Genomic DNA, 15966 nt, shown 5'->3' with positions numbered 1-15966 from the left:
TGTACTGACCAGTTTGCGTTTCCTCCGTGGATTTATTGAAAAAAAAAGACCATTACAATGACCAAAATGAAATATACATTATGACCCTGATTTCGTTTGGACTTCGATTACCCTTGTGTAACTGTTAAATAAATGATTATAATTGCACATTGATCTATAAATATATCATTGTAATTGCATAAGTTGATAAAAAAAAATGCTATGCAATAGCTTTACCGCGGCAGTCCCCGAGTGCCGCACGTCTTTTTTAAACAACGAAACATAAAAAAAACACATACAAAGAATAATAATTACTTTTTTATGTACATAGAAACAATTAGACTATTAAACTAATAACTCAAATAAGTTTCTTAGGTAAATATCTTTAAAATACGGTGCGCTCAGGTAAATAAAGAAAAATCCAGATACCTACCCAATAATATTAAAAATTTATTTGATTGCTCTTATATTCAATATGTACTTAATATTATTCAAGACAATTATCCATAGTCAAACATCTTTCATCGAAAAATTTATGCCTTTTTCTCTTCGGTTTAACATCCTCATTCTTTTGGGAAAAGAAAGTACTAATTGATTTGGTGCCAGATTTTTTCGTAGTGCCGGGTTCCTCGATTTCTTCGAAGGTGCACGTGGCTGCTTTCTCTTGCAGCATCAATTCCGCCGTCGACCAACTGAACCTCACGAGCAATGGATACCCAAATATGTTGTCAATTTGCTCCCGTATGAATTTCTTCGTCAATGGATCTAAAAGAGATAGTTTAACTATTATTCGCGAATGCTAACAGCTGTACAGAATATTTATGCCTAAAAATATACGTTCTTGTCACGAAATGTTTTAAGATTCGGGGATAGTGCCACGATAGATGACGAAATCTGGACGTACTTTTCCAATTCCAAAAGCAAGATAAACGTTGTACACGTTTCCTCCTGAAGAGTAACCTAATTCAAAGTGGTGTAGAGATAAAACGATAAATTTTCTCTAAAAAATTGGAGGAAATCTTCGACGAGTAAAATGTGCCTACTGCTTGTCGATGGTTCGTCGAATACAACGTTGTATAGTTTATGGGGAAAACTATTCTCTATTTATTATGTCAATTACATATAAAACATTTGTCAAAAGGTATCGAACTGCTATGCCGCACCGTGAATAAATCTAAAGGTCACATCAATGAAGCCTTTTTTCAATAGGTACTTGGTCAAAAATTTCAGAGCTAAAGAGTAAGACATTTGCTCAAAAAAAGGTATCACTCATCGAAAAAAGGTCACCGTATCAGAGGTGAATAATTCTATGCAGGGCCGGATTTAAGGGAGGGCAACCGGGGCGGTAGCCCCGGGGCCTCCACAAAAGAGAGGCCACCACAATAGAGACGTCGGATTTTTTTTTAATTCCGACTAGTAAACACTAGTAAATATATATATATGTGTGTAAAAAAGGAAAAGTCCTTTGTTTTTTTTTTTTCGCTGTTTTACCTTTATCTACAGTACTTTGTACAAACATGAATACTAGAAGAATCTACCTGTGTTTGACAATAAAATATTTATTGAAAAACAACTGAAAATATTGTTTATTTTATTCGGAAAATAATTTGGGACCAGGGGCCTCCACTCCTTTGTTGCCCCAAGGCCTCTAGACCTCAAAATCTGGCCCTGATTCCATACACATTTGTCATTTTGTAAGATCATATAAGCTTTTTACTTTTGGGGGCTTCCATTCAACTTTCCGCCCCAGGGCTGCGACAACCTTAGTCTAGTCTGCCACTGTCACTACGTTCGACCTAAATAATCATTTACATTGGGTCATCAGGCAAACTCGCCCGCCTATCGGAGGTATTTACCAATGTAACTAACTAGTCATAACGCCTAATTTACAGTCGTAGGTCGACTAGCGTCTAATCTACTAAAGAGGCTTCGGTAAGCAGAGTCTAATACTGTTGGAATTTTTGAAAACTTTAACGCGAACTACGATACACAACCTAAAACCTAAGTGCCTATTAGTTTATTATTAATGACACTAACACAAACGATATTGCCGTGTTTATTTTAGAAGGCGCCGAGATCGTACACAAATCGCAATCGAGAGTTTCTTTTAGTGAACTACGATGATATTATAGTAGTCAATTGAAAGTAATCAATCACTTATGATTTCGAATTGATTTGTGCCTGATAGATACACATTAGGGCTGATAATACATTTTTGATAATACAAAAATGTATTATCAGCCCTAATGTCTATATAAGTACAATATGTGTGGACTCTAAAACCGGAAAAACATCATAGACTAGTTTAAGTCTATATTATTCTGTTTCTGGAAATATACTTCGATATGAAATATATGACTTAGATTGAATCTCACCTCCAGGATAACCACTGCCAAATTGTATGTGATCCAAATCTAGTCCTTCATGGAACTGCCACACCTTGAGTGCATGATCTCTTGTCACTTTCGCCACAATACTAGCTGCGGAGACTATGGGGTAAATGGAATCAGCTTTTTTTGCAACCTGAAACCAATTTACATCACTGATTAGTTTTATAATTAAATTTTCAAGTGAATTCCCGAAAAATGAATAATTTTTTATTTAATCAATAATGCTCCAACGTCTTTATGTTCTACTGCTGGGTATAAGTTTATCACCAAATTGGTGGATGTCTGGAGCATCTTTCATCATGCTGCTTCAATACATATTAGTGCAGTATTACACTTCACTGTTAGCTTATATTATAATAATTGTGGAAAAGGAATTGTTTTTGTTACCCTATTGTTAATTTTAGGCATCCCAAATGAACACATTTTTTGATTTAAATGTACAAATAGCCTGTGACTTTTTTTACATTCATAAATCTACCCACGATTTTAAAAAGGTTGTGCATGTATGCTTAAAAAATCTATAGCATACTTACAGTAATTTTATAATCGGGAAATATTTCACTAAGCTTAGCCTGATACTTTTCTGGAGGCCCGACTGTGTCCACATACACCTCTTTTATATTTGCCCCCATCTCTGCTACTTTCTTGATCAAACCAATAGCTGAATTCATTGACACCTGAAAGCCATATAAAAAATATTTTTAGCACTCAAACACAACAAGAAGCATGAAGTGGATTCCCGTATACATTACATTAAAAAAATTACTCTTTCATAGTGGTACTTAAATTTTTAAAATAGGCAATCAGAACATTTTTATTTTTATAAATATAAAATATGGTTTTCACATATTCAATAACATTTCTCCATAATACTCAATACAAACACATGATTTTACTAATGGGTCATTAAATCTAAAACACAAAAAGACTGTGGGTGCAATAGATCATGTTTTTGTAAATAAGTATGTAATCTGATAAAATCTGCATATTTATTTTATTTATAAAGGGTCCCTAAAGAATATATTTATTAAAACCAGTAAGATGGAATATACTATAACATATAATGTAACAAACAAATGAAATAGTAAAATTAAAACATTGCAATAAAAAAATTACAATCTATTTTTATGAACAAACTAATAAAACAATTACCTCATTCAAAGAATGTTTAGCTCTTCTATACATAGAGTTAGATATATAATTGGGAGATATGACTTCTGCAGCCCAGCCTACATTTTTTACAGCATTCTCCTCAGAGAGCATCTTCATTAATATGTCATCACGTTTCTCTTCTGTCAATGCTTTAGAATCTGCACATCCAAGTGATTTAAGTACATCATTTGTATTAAGTGGGCAATATGCCACACCATACACCATCGGTCCTGAAAAATACAATTCGGTAATTAATTACTTGACCATATATTTATTGGTGATTTATACATTTGAATATTAATGTGTTTTCATACAAGAACATAGATTTCAATATAACAACATGATACACAAAATACAGAGATTATTATTGATTGGTAAAATAATGATTGGTAATAAATCAATTTTAGTACTGTCCATTATATATTTATCTCAAGAAAATACTTTCCAGCGCAATGAGAAAATGAGTCTTCTTATTGCCTTCTATTGTAAGGTATTTACTTAATCATAAATATGACTATATACAGAGATATTTACACAATGAAGTGTAAAATAGGTTATGTGATATATTTCATTCACTCTTACCCAAAACAGGTCCGCGCCCTGCTTCGTCTACCCCTAACATGCATGGCTCCGATTTACATATATCAGGAACCTCCGAACAGTTTAAGAAATTTTGAAAATTGCTTTTTGATTTTACATAGTCTTCTACAGCTTGTAACGAATCCATACTATCTATTATTTGTAAATCCAAACTACAAGAAATATAATTAATTAAAACTCATGGATATATAAATAGGAAACAAGTGCACATTTATTTATACATTTTTAAATAATCATTTATTTTAATAAACTATGATTTCAATTTCCCTCGTAAAATCAGTCAGCCGTCAACAGCATCAATAAGACGACATTTCGACAAGCTGTCTGCTGTCAGTGTCACGGCACAGAATACTTAAGAGCACAGGTTATGCAAGGAATTCGAGTTGAGATTTGATGCTGCGTCCACACGCTTTGGCAAGTCATCATAAATTTAATCGTGTGGATAGAGCGGTTGATTTGCTTTGTGTAGGTTTTCAAGTGTTTGTAGCATAGTTTTTGATTAATCCAAACGTTCGTTGACATTTGGAAAAAGTCAAGCGTTCGAACGCGGCATGGGAAAATCAAGAGTAACGTGATAATATTTTTTTGCCGTCAATTTCAGGGAATATTTTTTATTTTCAACCCCTATTTATTCATTTTATTTGTAAATAAATTACTTACCATACAAGTGTCCCTATAGTCTAGGGACCAGAATATGAATAGAGCTACGATCTTCAGTCTTTCGTAAGAGACGACCAAAAGGTGCCTTCGGTGTTGTGGGTGGCAGAAGTCCGAACCGCGCAGCCAGCGACATATTGCTCACCATGAATCCAATCGGGATTTCCGCTGGGACGAATGCGGTCGCAATCCTTTAGGGATCTCGGAGTCCTTAGTGTTAAGAAAGGCCAAGGTACTTCTGGATAAAAATGTCACATAACCCGAGAACCGGTGCCACTCCCATAGCACCATTACCATTTGAAGGTTCCCCTCTATACCTATATGTTTCTATATTCTTTGGTTTTTAAAATTTACATATGCCCCTACTATACAACTTATGTCGACAATGAAACAGATGAATGGTTTCTCACCTATATTTTATACTATAGAAATAACAAGCGAATACGCAGTCCAAACTATGGGAACTGGGTACTGGCGCCCTTGGATATCTGCAATCAATCTCAGATAAGGTTACATTCCTGCCTGTGGTCGGGTTCAGATGTATTACTATCTCTGAATAAGTTGATATGCCTCGGATAAATATGTGTTACCTTACTATACCATATCATCATCAACCCAGTACTGTCCCACTGCTGGGCACGGGTCTTCTCAGAATGAGAGGAATTAGGCCATAGTCCACCGCGCTGGTCAAGTGTGTATTGGTAGACTTCACATAACTTTGAGATTTTTTTTTAATCTCTCAGGTATGCAGGTTTCCTCACAATGTTTTCCTTCGCCGTTTAGCAAGTGATAATTAATTTCTCGCATATAAATTTCAAAATCAGAGATCGAGAGGCCGAGTTTCTTAACCACTAGGCTATCACTGCCTACCATACCTACCATACCATATAGTAAGTCGGAACGCAGCAGAGCTTAACATTGCAATAATTAGACAGAAATACGTATGGTGTTGGTGCCTCCAGAATTAAACCATAAAGCGTTCTGCCATCTTCCTCCTGTCTGCAACCTTTTTCATATCCTACTGCTGTTCGTGGATACTTTCCTATAACAGGGCCTCTCCATGCCTACCTGAAGCATTGACGTAAACGTTAATTCCCAATGCTGTTTTAAAGTGTATTGATGAACTTCCTTGGTAGGTTTAACTTTACATCATAGCTTTATATTGGTAAATTACAATATTAACAATATAAAATAACCGCAAACACAATAAATGGGTCATTTTCCAAATAAATCTAATCAGATACCAGAAAAAATGAAATACATATACAAACCTTTCTCAAGTTAATATCCTTACAATTACTTAAAATTGAAAATAATAGGATTTTTTTAATACTTCAAGTTCCATTTATACAGATCCTGATCTAAAATACAAAATATATTAGTAGATGACCTTCTTAATCACTTTATTTTCTTTAAAATATTTAACAACTAATTACTTTGTTATTAGAATTCTCTTCGAAAATCTTAATTTGTTTACATTCAATGACAATAAAATTGTAAACAAAGGTTGTGCTGAATGATTTTCGTAAAACGTTGCTAACTATAAAGCGCTTACAGCGCTACTTTAAGTTCCACTTCCATCCAAGTTTTCAATACAATTTCAAACTCAATGACAAAGACGCATCCATATACAGACAGCAGTGTAGTGCAGTGTATAGCATAATATTTTTAGATGTAGAAATAAGGTGTCATCTGCTTATTTATTTGTTAAAATTTCTAAAGTCGTGCGCGTAAAAGGTAAATACACAGTTTTATACATTGTTACTTGCTAAATAATGTGTTTTCTTTCTAGTAATCACTGAAAACTGGTTTGTAGGTTAGAGTAGTGCGATATAGAATGCAGAACAACCCCCAGGAGCTTTCATGGCAGGCGATTCAGGCTATCGTGGGGGTTAAACTACCTTCGAACGTGTTACGATTTGATGACATCGGATTTCATTTAGTCAATAATTCGGCGTCGAGCGCCGAGGACTCGGATTCTGATGTGGAAATCGTCGAGAATGATTGGGAATCTGACAACAACGTATCCTCGAAACCCGAGCATTCGGACAACGAAAAGACCTCGGACAGGGAGCGCAGCGAGTCGCCAGTGCTGCATCTCGTCGAGCCAGACAACAACAATTCACCCAAAGATTTATTAGATTACAGAGATTATTTATCTAAAATGGACACCAAAGATTTTTCGGAGAAGGAAATGTCACAAGTCAACGATGATGCTGATAGCTCCAATGGGAATGTTATGTCAATTGAAAACTACTTGGAGGTCACATTATCAACAGACTCAGAGGCTAGTCATTTATGTAGCCAATGTAACCAAATGTTTCCCAGTGAACAATCCCTTTCCTCTCATCAGTGCAGTGCCAAGCCCACCGAAGAAAAAAAATATCCTTGTCACGTTTGCTCAGAGAAGTTTCCCAGCTACTGGGAACTAAGAAAACATATAAATAGCCATTTCCCTGGGATGTTGGACTCGAAGTCTAGTTTTTGTCACCTATGTCAAAAGGATTACACTAAGACTGGCTTCATGAACCATTTACGCAAACACACTGGGGAGCGGCCATTTGTGTGTGAGCTTTGTCATAAGGCATTCTCACAATCCAGCTCTCTGTCTATACACATGAAGTTTCATCTGAATGTGCGCAAACATGCATGTACAGTGTGCGAGAAGAAATTTGTAACCAAGAGTGAACTGTCCCGTCACATGACTGTGCATACTAAGCAGAAGTCCTATTATTGTGGTGTATGTGACAAAGCCTTCACGCGATCCGACAATATGAAGAAACATGAAAAAACACATGGCTAGACATCATATTGTAATACGTGATCATGTGCACTGGTGAAATTACATCAATATTAGGGGAAACATTAGTTAATCAACTGCCACACTTTTCTGCTTTTAACAATACATTAAAAATCATTAAGCAGTTATTTTGTCAGTGATGCTTTACAGATTTAGCATTGATTTTGATTCTCTTATTGCCAAAAATTTAGTCATAATTGTTAATAGTTTTCATTATTATATATCAAAGTGAAGAAATAATTTTCTAGTTAATAACTTAGTCATTATGGTGTGTTTATGCGAGTGTTTTGACACTCATTGTGTGCTGCTGTAGTTGCTTTTGAGTTAAGGTTTTATTTATGCGATTTCTAAATGCATGTTTGGGTTACATTTAGTGTATTAGGAAAATGCCTTTTACAGGTGCTCTACTATAAAGTACTACATATCTAAATCCAAAGTTGCCTTTTTAGATATGATAAAGTGATATATTAACTTGTGGATATAGGTCAAACGTCCAAAGATTCCGATAGCTATACCGTAGTGTTTGCATTAGATAGGGAATATTACAACATTGAGGCCTTCTGTTGGATGTGTATGTCACAAATGCTAATAATTGTTCCTGCTTCACTTGAAAGCTTTAATAACTATATTTTTGTATCTACCTTTACTGCAAGGTATTTGTAATACCAGTTGTAAAGTGTAACTTTGCCAAATTTTAGATAAGTGTATGAAGTGATTCTTACTGTACTGTGTTGTAACCAAAGCAATAATATTGTCTAATGTGCCTATTCTATTTTATAACTACACAAATACCAAATAATTTTGTAGGTTTTAGAAAAATTTTAGTAATAAATTTAGAAAGTATGTGTCTGACAAGCCAAATTGGATTTTATAGTCAATAATTTTATGATAACTGATAGTGTATTTTTCTATCACTTCATGAGGCACTAATTTCCTCTTAAATGGTCTCAGAAGCGAGGGTTTATATAGCCATGTCGAACAATTAGTGTATGTTAAGTCTATTTATAATAGTTAAAATTTTTAACTTTGAACAAATCATCACAAATATAATATTATTATTATTGAAATATTTAAACATGGGTTTACTTCCCTAAAATGTTCTTGAATGTATTTTTGTAACTATGTATATGAAAGTTTAAAATTTATATTTATATATGTACTCCTGTTAAAAGAAATTTACTATTTTAATACTTCAATTTATATCCCAAAGATAAGTAAATTGGCTACAAAACCAAAGCTATTTAAATTTGTATAATGTGCCACTTTTCAAATGCATGTACTATATTTTGTCAATAATATAGAAAATATTGACAATTTTTATACTTAGTAGTAGACAATAATTACAATTTAATATATTTATTGTATTTAAATTTTAAGAAGTTTAGTTGCATGAATTGTTTATAGAAATAAGGAATAAGGTTGAGCCAAATGATAAAAATACACAAAAATCTACAAGACTGACATTAATATTCAGAGTAGATATTAACTCATGCACAAAGTAAACATATTATTTATGGAACAGCAATTTTTACTATTTATCAAAAATGCACCTTGTTATAAACTCATCATGACAATTAGATTAAGAACCGTTTAATATGAAATATAACTGTTTTATGGGGGAAAATGTAATAATTGTCGATTTTATTAAAGAGTTGTTTGTTGCAAGTCATGTTTTATTTAAATTTCTGACTAAATAGGTCATTTTCCCTTTGTTCTAGGTTACGCTAGCGATGTCTGCAAGGTTGCGTAATCTAAATCCGTATGAGTTACATAAGTACTTAGTTAACGTGTATAGTCTCAATACCAAGGGCTCGACTGGATCTCTCAAACGGGACTCGTCCAGAGACCGAACAGACCTTGACGTTATCCGTGAAAATCACAAATTTCTTTGGGATGACGATGAAGTTGCCGACACGTGGGAGAAGCAATTGGCTAAAAAATACTATGACAAACTCTTCAAAGAATACTGTATTTGCGACCTAAGCAGATATAAAGAAAACAAAGTAAGTTCTATTTCACTTTGTTTTAAAGTCGAATAGAATTTCCCACCCACAATTTTATCCTTTTTCCTTTTGTAAGAATAATAATTCAATCAAAACAGAATACTGCTCTATTTAAGTTTCTAACGGCAAAACCGGGATTCTAAATATTTACATTTATACAGATACCGTTTTTATTTCTAAAGGCAATGTTGAAGATAATTTATGTGCTTATTGCTCTCCCCTAGCCTTCGATGAGATGGGGACCGCTCCCCTATGAAACTCGAATTACTTTTTTTGCCCCGTAGACCTTCCTTTGTGCGAGATGTTGCAGGGAGCTTAACAATAGCCATAGTGCCTTTTGGTAGGCTAAATATAACGCTGTGTTCATTCACCGCTTTATACAGAAGCAACATCTGCCTCAGTTTTTTTACCCCACACTGATTCCGTATTTCGACCTTTGGGAATACATTCCAAATGTATTTTAAACGTACCGTCTGCGTTAGGCAGGCTTAACTGCGCTTAAAATTTTATTTGTATGATTCATATTTATTAGGTAGCTACCTAATAGTCAACCTTTTAGCTAGTGTGAAATGAAACCTATTAAAATCTTAAACTACAGTTTGTTATTCAGGACTCCAAATACGGAGGTATGCGTTTAATATATGACATTTACTTATCACAGGAGGACTTTGTCGTTAATAATCAAGTAGGTATTGTTAATTGTGCCTTCTCAACAGGCCAACATAAATAAATTACATTATCTTCGCAACGAAGTGGGTTAAACGTAGCGCCTACACATAAACGGATTTCGCATTGGATATCCAACCAGAACGTAAACGAGATTTCATTACGCAGTCTGTACACATGATATGCTTTAGAATAAAAAGTAATACTTTCTACACTAGAAGTTTTCCAGTGTAGCGGGTGCCTAGGTTCCCATGTCTAGAAACATATAGATGAATACACCAACACCCAGACACGGTATAGAAATTTAAATTCATTATTCAGATATCTGTGTAGCCAGGGATCGAACCCGAAATTCACAGCATGTTAGACTTGTATAAGTTCGTAAGTGTATTTTTTTTTCCTAAACCAAAGCTCAATATTTGACAATTGCAATATCTGCATAATAGAAATTTTCAAATTTTAACCATTGGTAGACAATTAAATATTTGTATAGATTGAATATTATTGGCGATAGTGATTTAATGCTCTATCCGCTACGCGGGTTGTACTACTTGCAAAGTGGCTATGTTAATTATAGCATTTGAGGTAATATTTAATGTAAAATAAAATTAAATATAAGGTAGCTCTGCGGTGGCGTGTCGAGAGAGAAGTAGTTCTAGGCAAAGGTCAGTTTCAATGCGGCGATAAGCGGTGCAACGGTGACCAGAACCTAAAATCTTGGGAAGTCAACTTTGCATACCTGGAGGGCAGAGAAAAGAAGAACGCACTGGTAAAACTTCGTAAGTCTGAATTTGTAAATTTACTACAACCTACTTAAGTCCATAGTTCATTTCAGTATGTATTGGAAATTTACACGGTTATCAAATCCAAATAGAACAGAAACTCTACCTAAAGTTGTAACAAGTAAATTAGTTTACTACTGCTGTAAGGTTCTATTTATTTATTGTATTATTAAGATGTTACTTAATAATACAATATTAAGTAACATCAACAATAATAATAAAACAAATGCATTAGTTTATTACTGATGTAAGGTTCTATTTATTTGTTGTATTATTAAGTTAAATACGTCCATATGAACGTATTTAACTTTTACAATGTCTAAACGGGCGTGTAACTGGCTGTATTTGCATTTGTAATTTGTAAAGAAAAAATCATAAAAAAAAACGATTATGGCGGGAAAAACGCATGACTCGTGGAGGTCATTTGGATTTGGAATCAAGTCTTTCAAGAGTTTAAATACATTGATTTATAAGATTAGTCCAACTACGAAAACCTCTGCAATTTATGGATATAGCTAAAGTTTGACTTGGACGTTAAATCGTATTTTGAAAGATTTTAATTTAAATTTGTCCTGCTGCTACAGATCATCCATCCACGGTCTTATCGCGCTTGTTGTCATTTATCCTGACTTATGAATATTCTAAATTCTAATCTCTTTCTATTTTCTTAATTGGTTACATAATAAATTACACTTAGTTAGCTGCAATGTAAATCTATTGACTACACCATAATTTAAATCCTTGCAGGCTTGTGTCCAGAATGTTCCGACAAATTAAACTACAGGTCCAAAAAGAGAGAAGTAAAAAGATTGAAAAAGAGTGAGAAGAAGAAAAAGAAAAATAAAAATAAGGATCATTCGGAAGAAAGCGATAGTAATGACGTCACAGAGACTGACCGCATTCCTGATGAAGAGCCGTCTACTTCAAGTACTGTTGCGATGGAAACTGTTGAAGAAGACTCCTTGTGGAAGAAAGGTTTTTATTAATCTGACTTGGTTCTCTTTGTTATTTCCTTACTTTGACTAATTTATGATTTCTTGACTTTACCGCGGGTTGATTATTGTAACAGGATCGCTATTGGATACGATCCAGTGTGGAAGAAAGGTTAGCTTTAAGTTATTCCAAACATTTTTTTCCTAATTATGCAAACGTACGGTTCTCACATAATGGTGCATCACATTTTAGCGACTTACTGCCATTCAGTCACGGCGTCGAAAACGCGCATTTTAGTCTGTATAACCAATGCTGCATCGAGCATCCAATAAAAATTACCGGAGCATAGCTTTTGCCTGGAGTAACATTTTATTGTATCGTAAATCACTCAAGTAATTGGTCCCTTATGATCAGCGATGATCTAATACAATTTTATTCCTAAACAATGCTCTACAGTTTTCATTAGAATGTTTACCGTATTTTCTATGGCATTGAAATTAGATTTTTTCAATCTTAACATCTATTTTAATATCCTATTTTGAATCGTACACTTCTTTTTGCGTAATATTAAATCCAAAATTAATCCTACCTTTTCATTAATCTTACAGGTGTACAGGAAACTGAAGAAAAAACACGAGAGGAAGAGTTCGAGGAGTATTTAGAAGATTTACTATTATAGGTTACGCCAAAAATGTAACATACATACTAGTGCATAGAAAAAATGCATATAATTTTAATTAATCATTTTATTGCATCCTATTACATGGCTAGATGTTGTGTGATTAAGTAAAAAAATATGTAAAAAATCGCTACATTTACAATCACAATATGTTTTATAAACAATTTATATATGAATATGAACAATACTTTTTACCTATGAGCTACATGCATACTCGTACATAAAAAATATAACGCCAACATCGCTCAGTCAACATTTTTCAAAACATTAGTGCATTAATACAGATAATATCGACGGCTATTTTGAAAACGTGCGAAGTTACTTTTTTTACGGAAGTTCAAATTATTAATAATACAGTACATACGTAATTATATTGTCTGTTGACTGAACGGTAGTAGAACATAAAATTTGGAATAAACAACGAAAACTTAATATTTACATAATATAGAATAAAATAATAACAAAAAATATCCAGACATTACAACAATCTTAGATTAATGTTTATCACATTCCAATCTCTCAATCTTAGCCTCCAGTGTCACGAAAATCATTGGAATACATCAAATATAGCATAGATTTGAACCAGTAGATATGCCCCATAGCATGCCTCGCAATGAGCTCGCTTTCTCAATCGAAAATTGCATCAAAGTGCTACTATTTCAACATAGATATATAACATATATATTTCCAAGAAATCTATGTAAAAGTTGGGCAGATGTAACAGACACCTGCCAAAAGTTATTAGTGAAAATAAAAATAAATATTTCACTGGCTCTTCTATCATATGGCTACAAAAGATATTGGTATCGCTTCAAAACATTTTTAAAACTTTAAATAAATATAATCATTTGTGGGACAGTTTCAACATAATTACACAAATAATCACCTTGAAGGCATATCTAGTAATTTTTATATATGAAAAAAAAAAAAAGAAAAATATACTTATTAGGCGTTATACCTTATCTATTCCTTTGTATATAATGTGACTTTGTATAACATCTATTAAAATGTATAATGCAAATGCAAGTAAGCAATATATTGTATAATATAAGCAATACAAAACTCAAATTAAAACATTGTTTATTTTCAAACAATCATAAACGCTACATAACAATCATACTATTTATTCTCTGGGGACCTAACTTATTACTTCAAACAGATCAATCGAATCTCACTACGTAAAATTAGATCAAGTGCGAAGATCTATTAGAATGACAAATCCAAATCCCTGATGGATAAACAATTCCATATGACGTTTCGGCTCGTATTACACTTTTCTTAAAATGGTATTACAATGGCGTTTCGTACTACAACGCAATAAATCGCAATACAGTTGCAGATTCGACCATAAAATCTAAATTGTAAAGTAAAATTAATAGTTGTTTAAACCTATGAATGTATGCCATAATGTTGCAAATACATCTATGATATAGGCAGAATACATTGATTTGATTCGGTGTCATATTTTTGGCTTTATACGACATCGTGTAAATTGCACATACTGGTCCACTATGTGATACATAAATAATAGTAAATATTTATTAGATTTCGAACTTATTTACCGTTGTAGCACGCCAGCAAACACCACCAAACTCCTCCAACATACCATACGGCCGAGCCGCTGCCGGAATCTCTAAACATTAACCATAGATAAGTAAAGATTACTCACTTCTAACAAGAAAATGTAACCTGTTTTGACAATTGAAATTGTCACTGTCATCTATTTTCGTGTCTAAAAAATGTTAAAAAAATGTAGTTTTTAGATTATTTACGAATGAAACTATATTTCTCCGCACTTTTTCTTCGATTTCGTGTTTTTGTGTCACTTAACTGCGCATGTTGGCATTGTTCCGCGTAAAATACACCGAACACGAAATCGAAGAAAAGGTATGGAGAAAGAAAAGTATCGTTTCATTCGTAAAAGTTCTAAAACCTACATTTTTTAATATCTTTCAAGCACGAAAATAGATGACAGTGAGAATTTCAATTGTCAAAACTGTTTACATTTTCTTGTTAGGAGGGAGTAATCTTTACTAATCTATGTGCCAGGCATTAACACAATCTCGTCGTAATTGACCGTAGAGTTGCACAGGCGCGGTTTACTTGTGCGCGTTCTTGGCGAGCTCCTCGTCGTCGGAGCAGTCCTCGTCGTGCGTGTGCGTCAGCTGGCGCGGCGTCTCCGGCCGCACGTGCGGCACCGACGCTTGTGACTGTGCATTCAATTGTAACAAATACAATTAATTTGTTAAGTGTTCGCATAGTAATGGTGAGCCTTGCGACTGTGCATACAATCATAGGAAATATTAGCAATGCGTAAGGTTCGCCTAGTAATCGAAAATTCGACTGCAATTTTAATTTTAAATAAAAAAAAGTACGAAAATCGATTGACAAATAAAAACTTGAGCTCGAGCCGACTCTTAATAGATATTTGACCTCGACTACGGAAGGTAATGCTTTTAGCGTATAGTTGTATGTATGTCTTATGTTTAACAAGGGTAACACTGGTTTTAACAAGTAACGTATCACTGGACTCGTATAAATTGTCGGAAAATTTTCTTTTTATAATAACTCTAAATGTAGACCAAATTCAACGAATCAAAGGGCTCCCTTAGAGCTGCTATAATCATTAACGTTAATAGTATCTAATATCCGTTTGATTAGTGTTATATGATTAAAATTGTATATTAATTTATTCTAAGCTCTTATTTAAATGTTATAATTTTATAGTTTACCTTGATATCTTTCATGTTATCAATAGTTTCAGTATTGAAAGCGTTCTCCTCTGACGTGTCCTCAGTAACGCACACTGGGTTGTAGACTCGCTGGCTGCTTGCCTGCCTGGAACTACAAAAATATGTCATATACAAATCATATTTTATGTGTAGACATAATTAAATTCAGAGGAAGACAAGTCAGTGACGGTCAGTTTTATTTAATTGTATACATTTATTGTACTATATTGTAATCTATTCTACTCTAGATAATAAAGATAGATCGAAAAGCAGTATATGATGGTGGATGGATGGTGGGCCAGTGAGTTAACGTAATGTAATGACATGTTGTTTTTATGTGTCATATCCATTGTATACTATTTACTATTAATCAATCTTAACCAATTTTTATTTTGACAATTTAAAGTTTGACAATTTACTACTAGCGGTCTTTAATCTTAAATGGTAACTGCAACCTATAATAGACTTACACCAAAGCCAAAATAGAACACATTAAACAATATCCATTTATATGACAAAAATAGTCGTTGCAATGGCCTTAACCCATCAGATGAAATCATAAACACGACATAAAGAGCTAAATCGACGGTAAT

At 33.6% G+C, this 15966-nt stretch overlaps 4 protein-coding genes across 8 annotated transcripts in view; 2 read left to right on the top strand and 2 right to left on the bottom strand.

The window, feature by feature from the left end:
- Positions 1-405: 405 nt before the first annotated feature.
- LOC140744889 (ribonuclease H2 subunit A) lies at positions 406-4435 on the bottom strand. Its single transcript, XM_073076588.1, has 5 exons — positions 4104-4435; positions 3522-3751; positions 2903-3046; positions 2355-2502; positions 406-744 (listed from the first exon to the last, which is right to left on the bottom strand). Exons 1-5 carry the CDS (start codon positions 4246-4248, stop codon positions 467-469), a joined length of 945 nt encoding a protein of 314 aa, XP_072932689.1. The 5' UTR covers positions 4249-4435; the 3' UTR covers positions 406-466.
- A 1921-nt stretch (positions 4436-6356) lies between these two features.
- Positions 6357-12699, top strand: LOC140744888 (protein FRA10AC1 homolog). Its single transcript, XM_073076587.1, has 5 exons — positions 6357-6515; positions 9297-9581; positions 10867-11026; positions 11777-12004; positions 12571-12699. The coding sequence occupies exons 2-5, from the start codon at positions 9309-9311 to the stop codon at positions 12639-12641; spliced, it is 732 nt and encodes a 243-aa protein (XP_072932688.1). The 5' UTR covers positions 6357-6515; positions 9297-9308; the 3' UTR covers positions 12642-12699.
- On the top strand, positions 6522-9243 carry LOC140744887 (uncharacterized). Its single transcript, XM_073076586.1, has one exon. The coding sequence runs from the start codon at positions 6616-6618 to the stop codon at positions 7579-7581; it is 966 nt and encodes a 321-aa protein (XP_072932687.1). The 5' UTR covers positions 6522-6615; the 3' UTR covers positions 7582-9243.
- Nt5b (5' nucleotidase B) overlaps positions 12691-15966 on the bottom strand; it is a 35469-nt gene continuing 32193 nt past the window's right edge. For all 5 annotated transcript variants that reach the window (XM_073076581.1, XM_073076580.1, XM_073076582.1 and 2 more), the window contains 2 exons: positions 15374-15485; positions 12691-14851 (listed from right to left, as the gene is read on the bottom strand). In XM_073076581.1, the coding sequence (XP_072932682.1) occupies positions 14741-14851; positions 15374-15485 (223 nt within the window). In that variant the 3' untranslated portion in view covers positions 12691-14740. The remainder of the gene's footprint in view (positions 14852-15373; positions 15486-15966) is intronic.

Source organism: Epargyreus clarus, unplaced genomic scaffold (assembly GCF_041222505.1).
Source record: "Epargyreus clarus isolate Ecla_fem2 unplaced genomic scaffold, WU_Ecla_fem_2.2 ptg000009l, whole genome shotgun sequence".
Lineage (NCBI taxonomy): Eukaryota > Metazoa > Arthropoda > Insecta > Lepidoptera > Hesperiidae > Epargyreus > Epargyreus clarus.
Note: the sequence above shows the minus strand (reverse complement) of the source record. Positions and strands in the feature narration are given on the sequence as shown.

Coding starts and splice junctions, on each gene's coding strand:
- LOC140744889 (XM_073076588.1), bottom strand. CDS start 4,248: ATGGATTCGTTACAAGCTGTAGAAGACTATGTAAAATCAAAAAGCAAT. Junction 2,503..2,902: donor TTCCCGATTATAAAATTACT/GTAAGTATGCTA, acceptor AATTGGTTTCAG/GTTGCAAAAAAAGCTGATTC. Junction 745..2,354: donor TGGCAGTGGTTATCCTGGAG/GTGAGATTCAAT, acceptor TATCTCTTTTAG/ATCCATTGACGAAGAAATTC.
- LOC140744887 (XM_073076586.1), top strand. CDS start 6,616: ATGCAGAACAACCCCCAGGAGCTTTCATGGCAGGCGATTCAGGCTATC.
- LOC140744888 (XM_073076587.1), top strand. CDS start 9,309: ATGTCTGCAAGGTTGCGTAATCTAAATCCGTATGAGTTACATAAGTAC. Junction 9,582..10,866: donor GCAGATATAAAGAAAACAAA/GTAAGTTCTATT, acceptor ATTAAATATAAG/GTAGCTCTGCGGTGGCGTGT. Junction 11,027..11,776: donor GAACGCACTGGTAAAACTTC/GTAAGTCTGAAT, acceptor AAATCCTTGCAG/GCTTGTGTCCAGAATGTTCC.